General features: G+C 38.6%; 1 protein-coding gene across 1 annotated transcript in view; it reads right to left on the reverse strand.

Annotated features, from left to right (window-relative positions):
* SMC5 (structural maintenance of chromosomes 5) overlaps positions 1–16,012 on the reverse strand; it is a 39,194-nt gene that overhangs the window by 2,138 nt on the left and 21,044 nt on the right. Inside the window, exons 16-23 of the mRNA XM_058827631.1 lie at positions 11,309–11,432; positions 10,013–10,135; positions 7,026–7,151; positions 6,297–6,392; positions 5,838–5,942; positions 5,506–5,625; positions 2,600–2,779; positions 2,416–2,511 (exon numbers count right to left, since the gene is read on the reverse strand). Coding sequence (XP_058683614.1) covers positions 2,416–2,511; positions 2,600–2,779; positions 5,506–5,625; positions 5,838–5,942; positions 6,297–6,392; positions 7,026–7,151; positions 10,013–10,135; positions 11,309–11,432 — 970 coding nt within the window. The remainder of the gene's footprint in view (positions 1–2,415; positions 2,512–2,599; positions 2,780–5,505; positions 5,626–5,837; positions 5,943–6,296; positions 6,393–7,025; positions 7,152–10,012; positions 10,136–11,308; positions 11,433–16,012) is intronic.

The raw sequence follows: 16,012 nt of genomic DNA on the forward strand, positions 1-16,012 counted from the left end.
GGAGATAGTGATTGTATCCAAGTAAACCTATGTCTCTCTTTAACCCTGTGCTTCCCTAAGCTAAGCAATCTCCATTAGTGGAAACTCAGAACAATCAAAATTACTTAGAAGTTGCACTGCTACCTTCTGGAGTAATTCCAGCCCCTGTACTACTATTCTGAGGTGTAACAGCCAAAGCTGGATACTTATGATAATTCAAACCTTGCCAAACATAAGCCCAGCACACAAAGAAGTCATGCAAAATATAAGTTACAAGCAAGGCTCAGGATGACATTGAACAATTTACCTGCAACTGATGCTCAACTTGTCACTTCCCTCTGCGCAGTCATTCAGGCATTTATGCCTTACACCAGATGCTGTTGTTGATTTTTCCACTTAAATACCAAATTTTATGTTTGTATGTACTGAAATGAATCCTTTTTTTCAATAAAAGTTACCTAACCTAATATTATTTAGAATTCTAATCTTGCTTTACAGTGAAAAAGGGATTAACTCCCAACTTGGTGATTATCTGTACGTTTAATAAACATAGTATGTTTCACTACAGATTTGTACTAAAAATACTAATTTTCAAACCCACTTCTAAGAACATATTCAGTTCATCTACTCATTATGACCAGATCACAACTATTCAAAAGACAGAATTCCTAATCAACTTTACTGTGTATTAATTTATACCCCCCCCCTCTGTATTTTGCTTAGAAATACAACCAGGGGAAGTGTCAACATACTGAAAAAAAAGGGTCACAGTTTTTCCTGCATCCACTGGGTGCACATGTGGAATTTGGCTTAGCATGACAAATTGTCACACTTTCTCGTAGGTCATTACATACTTGCCTTCTAGTAAGTGGTGACATACATCACAGGCAATTGAATTGCAGGTAAGCCATGAGCAGCAATGTCTGGCCTTCTCAGCCTGCCCTATGCAGCCATTTAATTACCCTCTAATGCAGCCCACACAAGCACTCTAATCAACTAAAGCTTTACACGATGTGCTCTCACTGATTTTTCTTGTGACAGGCCATTTAAAACTTCCCATATCACCTGCTTGTGGAGGGAAGAATGAAGGAGACATGAAGAATATCTTCAGCCACCTCTTTGTAACACTGTCTCTTGTTGCTGAATAATTCTGCAGTCCTCAAGCTTCTTCCTACCACGATGTTGACTTTTTGTCGCTTTTTTAAAGTTCTAAGATTTTTTTTTAATTCTGCTTTTTCATTTTTATTTTGATCTTTCTGGTTAGCTCTGCATAATCAATTTTTTCCCTGTCTCTATTCTTAGTAATTTGACAACAGACTCAACTTTTACAACAGACTCTGGACCCCAGACAGCAATTTTCTATGACTCCTTAAATTTATGAAGCATTAGTTAGTTGAGCTATCTTTCAACATCCACATCATTCTGTTCTTTCTCTAAGTAGGAGGTCACACAGAAAAGATGATTCAGTAAGGAGAGGAATCACAAGAAGACAAACGGGAATAGATAACACAGAACAACAAAGAAGTAATGTGGTCAGGAAATGACCAAACTGCATGGAGATAAGCATACTGCAAGATCACAAGGAACAACAAGCATTACATTCCATCTCCTTCCAGTACGGTAAATGCTAGGTGGCTTTACTCAGGCCCTTCAATGCAATTTACTGAAAAAACAGGACATACCAGCCAGATTTTCTAGAATACAGAGTATAATGGGATACAGAAGTGATATCTTAATAAAAACTAGCACACTACTGGCTGCCTGTCTCCCTGGTGTACAAGCAACCTTCACTGTTTCAATTTGTCTTGGATCAAGCTGAACATAACATTAGTCTCTGTTAATGGTGCAACTGAACAGCCACCCTATTACCCCTTTCAAGCTCTGGCACGGTATCACTGCATGACTAGTAAGTCAACTACCTTTTTTAAAATTTTGACCGAAGACTACAATTAAACTGGTTACTCTTGGAGCATAGATCTCACCTCTTCTGAGCCTCTAAGTCTCAGTTTAATACAGGAAAACTATTCAAGTAATCATGTGGGACTCTTTTAGTTTTGATGTCAGCAGTACTAGCCTGCTCGTCCTCCAGTATCATCATCTGACTTGTTTGGAAGTTGGTCTCTGCTACAGTCTGAATTCTGTGTTAGCTAGAGGCATTACCTTTTACAGCCTTTTCCATGATAACCCTGTACACTGGTTGTTAACACATGATACTTCCAGTGAGGCCACAACTCCAGAGTCAGTTTCTGAGGAGATGAGCCTTGGTTCAAGTTGTCTGAATTCTTGCTTGCCTGTCCTTAGAATGGACAAATCCTGTCTTTAATCCAAAGTTCTTAGGTAAACAGAGCTAAGTTATATAGTTTATATTGGCGTATTATCACATAAAATCCAATTCTCCTATACTTTAAATTTCCAATTTCATTTGCTGCCACACACCTTTGGTGTAATGAAGAAGTACTGAGATGTCCTTTTTTTACAAGCCGTTCCCACAACCATTTCAAAAACTCTTCTCTCATTCATTGGATCCATTCCCTGAAAAGCAAAAAAAAGAGTCTGTTCTCTCCACTATGTCATAAGCATTTGACTATTGAAAGAGCAGTACCACATTATTGATTCTTACCTGATTTATTTCATCAACAACCCTGAAAGGACATCTGTTGAGTTCTTGCATAGCCATCAGGTATAACATAGTGGAAACAGTTTTTTCACCTCCACTGTGATGATATGGAGACAATTCATGAAGTTCAGAGCTACTGTGGAATTTGACTCTAATGCGGATTCCATACTTCTCGTACTCCTCCTGTGAAAGCCAGTACCTTTAAAACTCTTAAAACTTTTTTTTTTACTTATAGCTTATTTTATGATGACATGCAAACTAAAGGAGATTTATACAAATGTTCATGAGTCTACCAACTACTCAAGATCAACTTAAAACCAATATATTAATTCTGGTTCATCTATATATATTAACTGTTTCATCTGTTTTCCTTAACTCTTGTCTACTTCTGCTAGAGAATTTCCAATACCACTCCCTTTCCATGACTGTGGTTTGTTAATTTCTGTTAAGAAAAGCTTCACAAATAGTAAGAACATTAAGAGGAAAATAAAAATCTTGGCTAGACAAAGAAGAAAGCCATGCCCCTATAAATCCCATTCATCAGAAAAAAAAAAGCTTTAAGATACTATCAACTTGAGCAGCGGACTAACGGTGTGTAGGCTGAGTACCAATCTGAACATCTTCAAGTGCTAGCAGCTCAAAATCCATCAGGACAGCCATTTCCTTTTCATACTTCAATGGGAAAACCACATACAAGGATTTCAATCCTGGCTTTTCTTCAATAGGAAAGTGAAACTTGTCAGCAGCCTTAGCCAATGATGCAAGGTACCAGGATAACAGATGTGATTCAAAGGACCATGCAATGAAATGCATTCATGCTTAGGATGAAAAAGAAATCTTCAGAGTACTCTCTACTACTCCTGAAGCTGTGCTCAGCAGCCACTGAGTTCACCTGGTTGGTCAGAGCACGATGGTAAAAACATCAAAGTTGTGGGTTCAATCCCTCCCTGGACCATTTACTTAAGAGCTGGACTTGATCACCCTTGTGAGTCCTTCTAACTTATCTGTGATTCTGTGAGTTGCTCCAACTTCATGTAAGGAGAACTACAACCCAGGCTCTAGGTCTCTAGGTCCACTGTAATTTCAGATGCATCGACAAAGACTGAAACTAGGTTAGAAAAAGTGAACAAGATACAGGCTAGCAAAACCAAATAAAAAAAATTCACATGGAACACAGCCACGATGGCAGACAGACCTTGACTACTGGCACATTATTTTGAATGCCAGCTTGTGTAATTGACAGATGGTCCAAAACCTGACAAAAGTTATGCTCAAAACTCTTTGTGGTGAATCAAGGAATGCAAGGGTTAGCATGGCTATCAGTATGAATTCAGGCTAAGTGTTATCAAGAAAGTCAGACTGTTCACAGAGGATTCTTCTAGAATGTTACGGAAGAGCCCAGTGAAGCATTTCACACAGTATCACAGAATCACTTAGGTTGGAAAAGGCTGCTGAGATTAGAGCCCAACCTATGACTGAACACCAGCCTGGCTGAGTGCTCTGTCCAGTCATTCATTAAGCACCTCCCTCCCCAATCCATTCCATGTTTAATCACCTTTTCTGTAAAGAAGTTCTCCCTAATGTCCAATTCCTCCTACAATACAATGGTGACAGCAGGTAGTGACAGCAGGGACAACCACAGATCTCAAGGTTTCTATAAGGCAGACTAACAGAGGCCTGAAATTCAGTGTTACAGAAATATTTCTAATAAAAAATATTCTATCTCAAGAGTCTCTCTCTTCGTATCTACAGGTGAGGAAAAAGATTCTCCAGCAGAGAATGGCAAGGAATGCAATCTTTAGAACAGATTATCCACCCTTCTAGATTGTAGCCACTGATCCCTTGAAGAAAGGTTTACTCACTGGCACACTACTGCTAGCTAATCTTTTAAAACTGTTTGTGACATCTTTGCTATAAAGGAGCAAGACCTTCCAAGGAAGAGATTCAGAAGGGCACTCTACAAGCCTTTTGCTTTTAAACTGCTTTACTGTTCCTTCTGTGTTCCCTCTCCCAAAATACTTTTATGTAAAATACAGTTTTTGTGTAATATAGATCTGCTGAGATAATTACCAAAATAGCTGAAAAGTCTACATTTTAATGTTCTACTGTTTCATATTACTAGTCCACAGGTAAACATCTTTATACAGGTCATATAAAGTGCCTTACCAGTCACTCTTCGGCTCTGAATAATAACTGCCACTGCTATTTCAATAAAAGCTGTTTGAGTAATTTACAATAGCAAAAAAGCCATAAAAAATTATTGTGTTAACTTTCATTATTGTGTAGTCTGTGTTAACATATGAAAGTCTTGACTTCATCATTTCACTGATCAATTTAAAGCAAAATATGAAATTTCCCTATTCAGTTCATTGCACTGAATATTTCTCCCCAAGCTCTTCTTATGCTTTTAACTCTTCACCAGAGGTAAACTCTACCTATAAAGGTTACTGAGAAGGTAACAGGATGGGCCAAATGATGGCTGCTTTCAGAACAGACAAAATGCCCCCAGACTCCCGTAGAAACTACATGTAGAACCAAATCAATTCAAAACCTAATAACAGAAGATTTGGATGACAACAGAGAACAAAAATTAGCTGAAAATGCAGAATCAAATCAGAAACTTCATAAATCTGAGTAACAGCTAAGTAAATACGTTTCTAACCAAGCTCTCTAAGTTGCAAGCCTATTCCAAAAGTCAGGAGGTGAAGTCTTAGTCGTCTGGAAAAAGACTCACTTGCCTTCAATCAAACTGGTAAGTCAGTTCTAGTACACCAAAAGTGTTTAGTAAAAGTTTAGTGGGTTTTTTTTAAATAACATCTCCACAAGACAACTTGTTATTTCTCTCTAGCAAAATATGACCAAAACATTATGCAAGAAAATATGAATGTTACACAAAACATCAATCATACCTCATTTTCCATATGAAGATCAATTTCACCAACACACTGCATAGAACTAAAGAACGCACTGAACTTTCCATTAATTTGTTCAATCATCACCTTCAAGAGGCTTAGCCACTTTTCTTTGACCTAAAGGTAGACATATCCATGTAAGGTCAATTTAAGAATTGATTTTTCCCTTGGAGACAGCATTTACATTGAAAAGACATTGTAATTAGGAAAGCTAACATCTCACTTTACACTCAAAACAATCTGAAATGTTACCCTTTAGTTCTGTACATATATTCCTACAATGACATAAATTATAATAATGATAGAAAAGTGATAACTTGAGCTATTACCTGTGAAATGTTTTGCTTATAGTTACTCAACTCCTTTTTCTTTTCCTCTAGAAATTCTGTCAACTGCTGTATTTCTTGTGTTTGCTTATTGTATTCTTCAACAACCTGCCAGAATAAAAAACAAGCACTCAGCAAAATATTTGCCAACTCTAATCTTGACTGTAAAAATACCACACTGCACTGATACTGTTCAAGCACAATTACACAGACTACTGCACTGAACACTAAACAAGACAGATTTCTAGCTTTAAAGCACAGAAACTGTATAGATTTGTTTCTCTAAGAGTATTCCAAGTTGTTTTTTGTTTTTAGAGAACCTACTTGAAATCTGAGTAGATGCAGAATCTGGCATTTACAGCACATTGTTGCTACTGTCTAGGTTATTATACCAAGAGATCTAGCACTGAGTGGGAAACAAGTACAACATGGGTAGAGGAGGAGGGAAAGCAGTGAACATACGGAAGCACTGAGGCCTGTGAAACAGGAAGCCCTGGTTTTCTCTTCATTCAGAAAAGCATCAATTTCCTCCAATGTGTCTGGAAGAGTCTGAAAAGCCTACAAGACAAGGGATTGCACATTTTACAAAGCAATACGAATGAAGCACTCAAGTTTTCTTTAAAAAAATGAATAAATTGGACAAACCATAAACTGTTTTGTTGCTTTTAATCAGGGTGTGACATAATCAAAATTTAACATAGCAAGATTCCCTCCACTAACTATTCTGGGCAGAGAAAGATGGTTGGAAGTGCTGTTACATAATTAAGATACATAATTAGCTGCTCCTTAGTTGCCTAATTTGTGCAGGCACAGATACTCAGAGATTTGCCATAAGATATAGACCATGCTAGATAAGCCATGCAAATGAATACTTCTACGAGGCTGGGTCTTGACCTCAGCTCTTCTGTGTCGCTCCATTAGAGCATGAAGGTAGAAAAATATTTATGTCTCTGGACACAAGACTCTGGATTTCAATTTAAATCCCAGATCTAATTTTCTCTCTCCTGGGCACAAAACAAAGTGGCAGTCAAAGGGTACCTCAGTACTCTTTTAAAGGTAGTTTAAAAGGCTAAAGACAGTAACAGAAGGACACATGATCCTTTACTGGGAGCCTTCTAATAAAAATATACAATATTCTTTGCAGAAATTAGGAATTCAAGAGATATGTGAATTTTTATTTTTTTTACATACAACTTGAAATTCTTCTGGAAAATCTTGATCTGGACCCAATCTGCAGACGTGTCGAGCTTGTTTCATCAATTCCATGCATTTCTCATAAAGAAGTTGCTTCCTATTATCCAGTTCATGAAAACGTTGCTGTTAGAAACATTAAAAGATAGTTTAAAAAATTACCATTTTTTTTTTTAAAGTATTATTGTGAATTCCCAGAGGTAACACTAGCACACTAGCAACAATACACATCTGAAGAAGAAAAAGTAGGTGAAACCACACTATTAAAATACAAAAAAAAAATTGCTTCAACTAACAGAACTCATTATACCTCTCTGCTCATCAAGTCAACAGATGCCACGGCAAACTGATCAAAAGCGTGTTCTTCAGAAATAGCTACATTTATTTGCTCTCAGCTTAACAAGTGTGCATGTAGATTCAAGAGTTATCTTCCCAAGTTTTACTGCTGTGTACCTCAGCTAAATATAGGAGCCCTCCAGTGGTGAAAAAAATTCAGTTTTCATTTGGAAACCATACCATTAGAAATGGTTGTTCCACAATTTTAAAATACAGGACACAGACACTGGCAGTCACTCTCATTACTTTCTGGAATTGTTACTGATCCTTATTTACTAAATACAGCAGAAGTGGTAGAAATGGGTATGACCATTAGTGATATATCACACTCACGAGAGTGAGGGCTGCTGTTCTCAGCAGGTATCAACTCAAATAAACCTGTTCTTCCCTCCCTCTCCACCAAGCATTACAAAATATATCTCTGTATTACAGATAAGCATTTCACAATCTCCACAAACACACTGTAAAAATATTTTCCTGTACTAGGTTTCTGTTTTCAGAAAGGTTGGAAAATTTTTAGAAGAGGCCTTTTTTAGACCATCCTTTCTACGTCATGAAGTCTATTGCAGAGGAGGGAAATGTCACATGGGCTGCAAGGACTGGCAATAGAGCTGTACAGATAAAACTGTAAAGGGAGGATTTCTTTACAGCTAAGAATTCAAGCTATACTGAATTAGTAAAAATATAACTGTACAGCACAATGGTTACGTCCCACTGGATATCTGCAAATGCCCTGTAATAGTATTTTGGATCCCATAAATTTAAAAGTCAACTGGCTTCATCTGAAATATTTTGACATGATAATGAAGGCAAAAAGATCTTTTGAGAGGCACCCATACTTTTTTTTATAAAAGAAGCATGAATTTTATGTGTTTGATCATTTTCAGAGCCCAAATCAATTCTGCATCATCTGAAGAGGGGAATATCAATTCTCAGTTGCTTATAAAACTCCCACTTGAGAGGAGCTTTGCAGAGCTGCATGAAACAAGATTTCAAGTTGATCTGTAGGCACTTAAAATCTGAACCAGATTCAATACTGAATATGCCTGATCCAAGCTAAAATAAGTAGAATTCTTCAGTGAAGAATAAAATACATATTTGACAGGAGAAACTTCCATATGTGCCAAAAAAACTAGAATGCAACAGATATCTGATGTTACTATGAAGCATGTAATGCACTGAAGTTCAACAAGCTACAGTTCAATTTTCATTCAGCTTTGCCAGTTTACTGCCAACACTCACATACAAGATAAAATTTTGACAAATATAATTAAAAATACACGAATTTTGATTCCTTATTTCTTCTATATACTAAAAAGTACATGGCAATGTTAACGTTCCTGTTGGTATCCTGAGGGGGCTTCAATCCACTTGATTCCTACACACCTTTTACTATGAAGGAGGGAATTTTTAAGAATTCAGAATGTTAGAATGACAAATCCTGATTACTCATTTGACCAGACATCTAACTACACCAGCACAAGCTACTGCCTAAATGATGAAGATGTGTGCAGAGAAACTAGAAATGTTATTTTCCCAGTGACAATACACATCACTGACATGGAGTTAATGGCTTTGCAATACATTCTTACTCCTTACTGAGCTCCAATGACTTTCACTGAAGTTTGACAAACTGAGTAAAAGATGTATCATGCATAAGAACTTACACAACAATGGTTTTTTAAGTAACATGCTGGACTTGTCTATGTGTTCAAGCTACTTTCTGCTCCACTTAAAAAGTTCTCCTCTATCTAATTTTCTTGCAAGTAATAGTAACTATAACTGGAGTGGTTTTTTAACATGCTAAGACCATTATTTTTGGAAGAAACCATCCATACAAAATAAGTATCTCCTACCTCTTAAGCTGCTTTCCAATTTTTACCTTTATCTTTATGATCAAATTGAATTACTATGTTACAGTTGACTGAACTCTTGCAAGACAAGGAAAAATTCCCAACTTACTGTGCTTTACTTTGACAGTTTATTCCCCAGTGCACTGAAACATTGTACTACAACACAAATAGAAAAATTGACCTTTGCAGCAATCCACAAGCAATGACAGCACCCTCTTCTCTTAGAAATGTGTACTCGCTGTGGAACTAACTATCCTCAGACTTTTTACCTGAACAGAGCACAGCTTCCTAACACAACCTACCAAGAGAAGGACCATTCAGTCTCTTTTCTGTCCTCCAAGAAAGGCATTTAATTACAATATAAAGAAATGAGCTATGAAAGAAATGTAAAACAGCTCTACTATGCTGCTGCACATTCTGGTTCATCTTGAGCTTTCATTTCCCATGTGGCTTGGATCTCCTTGTTTATGGACAGAGTCAGAAGAAAATAATCCTTCGAGTTAACAACTGGCCTTTTTACACACTTTTTATTACAATAAAAAGATCCAGGATAAGATGACTGAGTGGCATATTTTCATGGCAACTTAGTTGTCTTAATTGAGGGTGGCAAAGCTGCTATTCTGCTTTAAATGAAGAGGCTGAAGTCAAACTACAGAAATCAAGGCTAAATATTTAGCAGTATTAACACCCACTTCTAAACAAAGACACAGACACATCCTTTTCAACACCATAAAGGCTTCCCACTGAGATGTTTTCATAGTGGATACCCCATTATTCAAAAATATTGTTAAAAAATACCTGTGCAGCTCTTAGCTGTACAGTTCCTGCTTTGTACTCTGACTGTAGTCTGTTCTTCTCCGCAGTTACTTTGGTCATCTGAAGAGCCAAAGCTACTTTGACGATGTTCAGTGGTATGATCCTCTACACACAGGAAAACAGAACAGGGTTTTTTTCACCATACTCAAAACTGACATAATCACTACTTTGAAAACTACCCATCCTTTTAGTCAAATCATACAATCTCACCCTGTGTTCAGCTCATCAATACTGCTGTCAAATTCAAGGAGAAGTGGTGACCCAAGATCTGTAGTACTCATGTACTTTTAAGTGTGTATCTATACATAGTTTCTATAATTTCAACCAAATATATATAAATACACATATGTAGGAAAATGCACATATGCACTTTCAACCCACGATTTTACATCACCCCTCCCTCCCCCCACTCTCTTTTCCTTCACTATATACTGACGTGAAATATGTAGGAAAAGCTAAGGCCATCTCAATTGTTACTCAGAGATTAGAATCCAACGGGTGGATTTTGGTGGACATCATATGTTCCACACAGAGATGGGAAAAAATAAACACAAAAGACATGCATCTTGTAATGACAATGAAGTTGACTGGCAAGATGTAACAACTCTTATATCTGATGTCTTATCTGGAACAGCACATGACAACTAAACAAGGCTGTGTTTGGGAAGTTATGTAACAGACTTCAGTGATCACTAGAACCTGGTCTGACAACATTGACATTAACATGTTTGGGTTTTTTTCAAACAAGTCAGCCTCAGGAACTCCAGAGGCTTCAAAATCATCAACAGACTGTTTACTGTCTAAAGAGTAGCTACAATTATGGGCCATTGAAAGCATTTGCTTACCATGTTTTTTATGACCAGCATATAAATACAAATGAATCCTCTCCCTTAATGAAAGGGAGGATAAGGTCCTACAAGATAAAATTTTGGGGACCTACAAGATAAAATTTTGAGAGTGCTAGCATCTGACCACAATAGTTAAGCCAAAGTCTGAGATCTTCACTATCTGTCATTTCAACACAGTTTCTCCAGTATGAAGTTGGCACAAGAAAAAGTTCGTTTACAATTCTCTTAAGAGATTTTAAAATAATTATCAGAAATACAAACTGGAAAAAAAAAAATCAAAGAAGATAAAAAATGGAAAAAGTTAAGATTATTCAATAATTAAGAACACTAGCTTGAAAACACTGAAAACAAATGTTGCATGCCTCCTACTTAAATTACAAGAACTGGACTTTTCATAAAGTGGAACACATACCAAGTTAAAAAGACATACCTTTATGAGATGCATCAATTCAGTAACAAGTTCTGCTTTCTGTTTATTTATTGCTTTGATCTTTACATTTGCCAGCTGAAATTCCTTCTTTAGGTCAATAGCATCTTGTTCCAGCTGTCTTAAACTATGTAAGGATCAATATTTGATTAATCATGATTAAAAATAAATTGTACAAAAATACAAGAAATCTTAAACTTTATGACAAACCAACAGTTAGCAAGAATAGGAATTTGTAACCCTGAATTCCAAACACATTGGAGGCATTCCCAGCCTATGCACTAAGCAGAGAAATATAACACACAAAAAAGTAACAGTTAAAGAAATTCTGCTTTTGGCTACTAACAGCAACATTCAGGAAGCATAGTCCTTCCATAAATTTCAAGTTAGAGAACAGAAAAGAAAAAAAATCAGTGTAAGGAATTATACTTTTCTTCTTCTGATAGTTATTTGCAACAATACAACACAGGCAAGTTCAGGAAATTAATGCTTGTTACATATTTTAGCAAAAAAAAAAGAATTGTGCCCTCATCTTAGTGCAGAAAAACAGAATTTTCACTTGGTTGAGACCTTCAGAACATAGAAGAGGAATCATGACATTCAGTGAGCTACAAAGCATTTGGAGATCTTCCAAAACTGCTAAACAGACCAAGAGGATGATAACAGGAAACTACCAACTGGTCATTCTCACTTTGATCTCTGTGAAAATAGTAAAACGAGTCCCTTCAGGGAGCACTTCTAGGGGCATAATGGAGAAGGTGGCCATGGGGACTTATCAAGCATTTGAAGGGCATGCCATACCTCATGAACCCAACTGTAAAGCAATGAGCTGACAGAAGATCAAGTGGTTGACACGTCAATTTTAGCTTTCTGTTAGGGTACCTGATAAAAACTCACCTGCACACATATAAAAGACAGACAACAGCAGCTGGCAGAAGCCCAAATAATACCCTGGACTATACCCAAGACTACCACAGGAGCCATCAGTCCATGAAACACCCATCTTCACAAGTCCAGAGGAGCACAGGGCCATGGGAGCAGATGGGAAAGCAAATTCAAGATTCAGAAAAAGTAACACCCTGTCCCACAACATCCTCAGCACCAGTATCCAGGTGTGAAACCCAACAACATAGTCAACACCTACGCACCCTTTGGACTGAGGGAGGTTTCTTTTTTGCAGTACAGTTGAATCACAGAGTTGGCTAGGTTGGAAAAGACCTTGAGTCCAACCAATAAACTAACACTGCCAGATCCTTCACTAAACTATGTCCCTCAGAGTCACATCTACATGTCATGTTACAAACCAAAAAAGTAACTGAAATAAAACAAAAAGCCTCTCTTCCAGGCAATGCAACAGCTCTCATTTTCACTTCTCAAAAACCATTCAGGCTCTGAAATATAAAAGCAATATTTGAAAATACTACTGTCAAGTAAGTCTATAGGGGTACCACACTGGGCTTCAAGGAGATCAGTGAACACATATCCATCTGTGATTCCATCTGCAAGACTAAACCGCAGTCCCCTACCCTAATTTAGGTGGTGGCAAAACCTTTGGCACCAACTTTCCTGGCAAAGGGAGACTCACACCACCTTTCCACCTTCCTCCCTCTGTAACAAACAGTTATTCTCCACTGCCTGCAGTTTACCTGGAAACCCTGTGGTTTCCTGGCTCTTTCACATTTTAGTGGGCATTTCAGTCTGCATTAGCAGTACTGGGAATGCACCAAACATGCTGCAGTATATTTGTGGGATTGAGTGACCCAAATTTCTCAGTGTAGCTGAGCAGCCTCACTGTCAGGCAAGTCCTGTGAAGGATCACCAGGGTTACTAATTGCTCACTGCAGCTCATGAATATCTGAAGCAGCAGAGTGTAAAAATTACACAGAGAAGACAAAACAGTGTTCCTACTTATGATATAGAAGACACCTAATTAAAAAGTAATTATGTAACATGAGTGGTCTTGTTTCTGACAGTTTTGCTATTATCTCAGTGGAGACTGCTCTGAATCTCTGGTCCTAAAGGCCAAGTCCTCCAGCTTCACTAGTCATCAATTCAGTGTCACAAGAAACTTCAGTATGTAGTAACATTGGTGTCCCCTGACCAAATACAGCCCTTTAACCTCTGCAGTCAAAGAGCCACTACCAGCTGCCATTACTCAGACTCCTCCCAACTTGTTAAGCCCCCAGCCCAGTCCTGTGCACCTCCTGTGGAACAGCATAGTGTTGGACATTGTATTATAGAATAGACATTATAGGATGCAGAAGAAAAGCATAGGAGTCTTACTATTACATATGCAAACAAATGTGAGGAAAGGGAGGAACTAGGTAACTTGGAGAATAACATGTATAGGAAAACAGAGGAATGAGGATAAGAGGGACACTTAAATACAAATAGTGGGCTGATTGCTACCCTTGCCCAACCATGCCCAATTGGCACATTCTCTTTTTAGCCAACTCCATTCCCCTCTGTTTTCTTGGACAAGGGACTCTACTCAGCACTCGTGCATTTGGAAGTCTAAGTACAAGTAATTGTAGTCAAATCACAAGTCAGAGGAGGGGGGCCTGCTTGTCTGTGATGGCTGAACCTGGCTGGAGGGACCAGAGTGTGTGCACCTAAGTGACAGCCACAGGAGTAGGACGATGCAATCATCCATGGTGCCAGCACCAGCATGTGCAAGAAAGTATTTGATCCCTAGTAAACACCAAGGCACACTAGACAGTAGTGGCCTGGGAGCCAAGACAGTATGTGGGTCACTAAGGGTGACACCACAGGAAGAAATGGCTATGGAGGGATCAGCCTGGCTGACAGAGACTGCTGCCGTGTGTATGTATTTATGGGTAAATGACAGGATGCTATGGGGTGCAGACTGGGGGAGCCATGGCTACCTCTGTACATATGTATTACCTCTGTATCTCTGAGACAAGGACCACAGAATAAGCTACTGGGAAACAAGGGAGTCACAGCCAGCTCAGTATGCAGGCACACATGGGTGAGGGAGGCAGTCTGTACAGGCCAACAGAAGTAGGGGTACAGTCTCAGGGGTTTGCATTTCCAGGTACCAGCAATTCAGGAGACTGAGGTCCAGGGGTAGTTACTGCACAGATTCAGAGTGTCTGGAACCATCTGCTAATGGGATCCATACTGCCCACAGATATGCACAGGCAATGCACCAGGGTAATCCCATCCTGCTCAGATACAGTACAAACATGAGGCAACCACTGGTGCTGCATCTGTCCAGTTGCTCTGCGTATCCACTGTGCAATGTGTAACTACATACATATAAGCTATTTAGATGTGTTCTCTGCGTGTCTAGTGGGAAGTCTGGCTTAGCCTCACTACTGGATACAAGTAGTGGAAGCATTAACTTGCATCAGCTTCACCCCCCTTTCAGTCTACTGGATCCAGACTAATTTCTCTCATTTTTTCAGTGCTGTGTCCCACACTATTCACGCATTCAAATTGGAAGACCAGTCTGGATTAACTGAAGACTAAACAGGTAAAAATGTGGGTCTATGGTCACTCTTGGTTTGTTCCACCTTGCCCAGAACTTAGTACCAAGGATTAAGTTCTGCATCCTGTTCAGCACTCTTGCCAGTGACATGGAAGAGCAGAGAGAGGGCCCTTTTGGCCAGGTTTTTAGACACTGAACTGGAAGGGAGTAATAGGCCTGCAGTTCAGAGCGGTCTGCTGAAGCTGGAGAAGTGCTTGACAGAAGGTTCATGAGCAAGGACAAATGCAGAGTCCTGTCCTGGGAAGACAGTGGGTCTGGCAGTAATACAGGCTCACGACAGCCTGGCTGCAGCAAAGCTCTGCAGGAGAGGACTTAAGGAATTGCTGGACAGTGAGCTGTGCATAAGCAAGCAGTGCACCATGGCAGCAAACACAGTCCTTGGCTGTATGAGTAAAGCACTGGCAGGATAAGTGACTTTTCTTCTCTGTTCAGCACTGCACACAATTTGGACCACTGTGTCAAACTTCAACAACTTGGTACAAGCTTAGAGAGCAATCAAGATGGTCAGGGACTACAGCACATGCTCTACATCACAGGATAAGGATGCTCTGTTTGTTCACCATTTACAAGAGACTAGTAACAACAGCCATATACTGTTCCACCATGGAAACCACTGAGAGGATGGAACAAAGCTCTCTTATGAGGTGCATAGTAGAAGAACTGATAGACAGTGTTCCCAAGATGAAACAAGAAAAGTCCAGACTGGATATTAATGTTGGCTACCCTGCCTTTTGGAGTGTCTGCTTAAATAAAATACCTGCTGAACCACGCCCAGATTTTGACTTATGACAAAGGGTAACAGAAAAACTAATTGCAGAAGCCCACAAAAACAAATATATGTAATGAATAATACTATGGACAACTGGGGTCTTACTCAATCCCTGATATGCTTAACTTAGTACCATTTATGCACATTACAATATTATCTAGACATGTGCTACAAAGTCAGAACAATAATCTAATAATTGAGTAAAAACATGCAGTGATATTTAACTGGAATCCTACAATATTATTACAGAAAATCATCCAGAACATTGCTACATGTTTTAGATACCGTCGTAATTTCTAAACATCTTCCTTGTCTTGATTATCACCTGTATCTGATGCTCACCTGCTGGTTACTTTTACTAACAGTAAAAACACACTGCAGTAAGAGAAATCAAATATATTTGCTTTTAAAATGGTAACACAGATAT

The sequence above is a fragment of the Poecile atricapillus genome, chromosome Z (genome assembly GCF_030490865.1).
Source record: "Poecile atricapillus isolate bPoeAtr1 chromosome Z, bPoeAtr1.hap1, whole genome shotgun sequence".
Lineage (NCBI taxonomy): Eukaryota > Metazoa > Chordata > Aves > Passeriformes > Paridae > Poecile > Poecile atricapillus.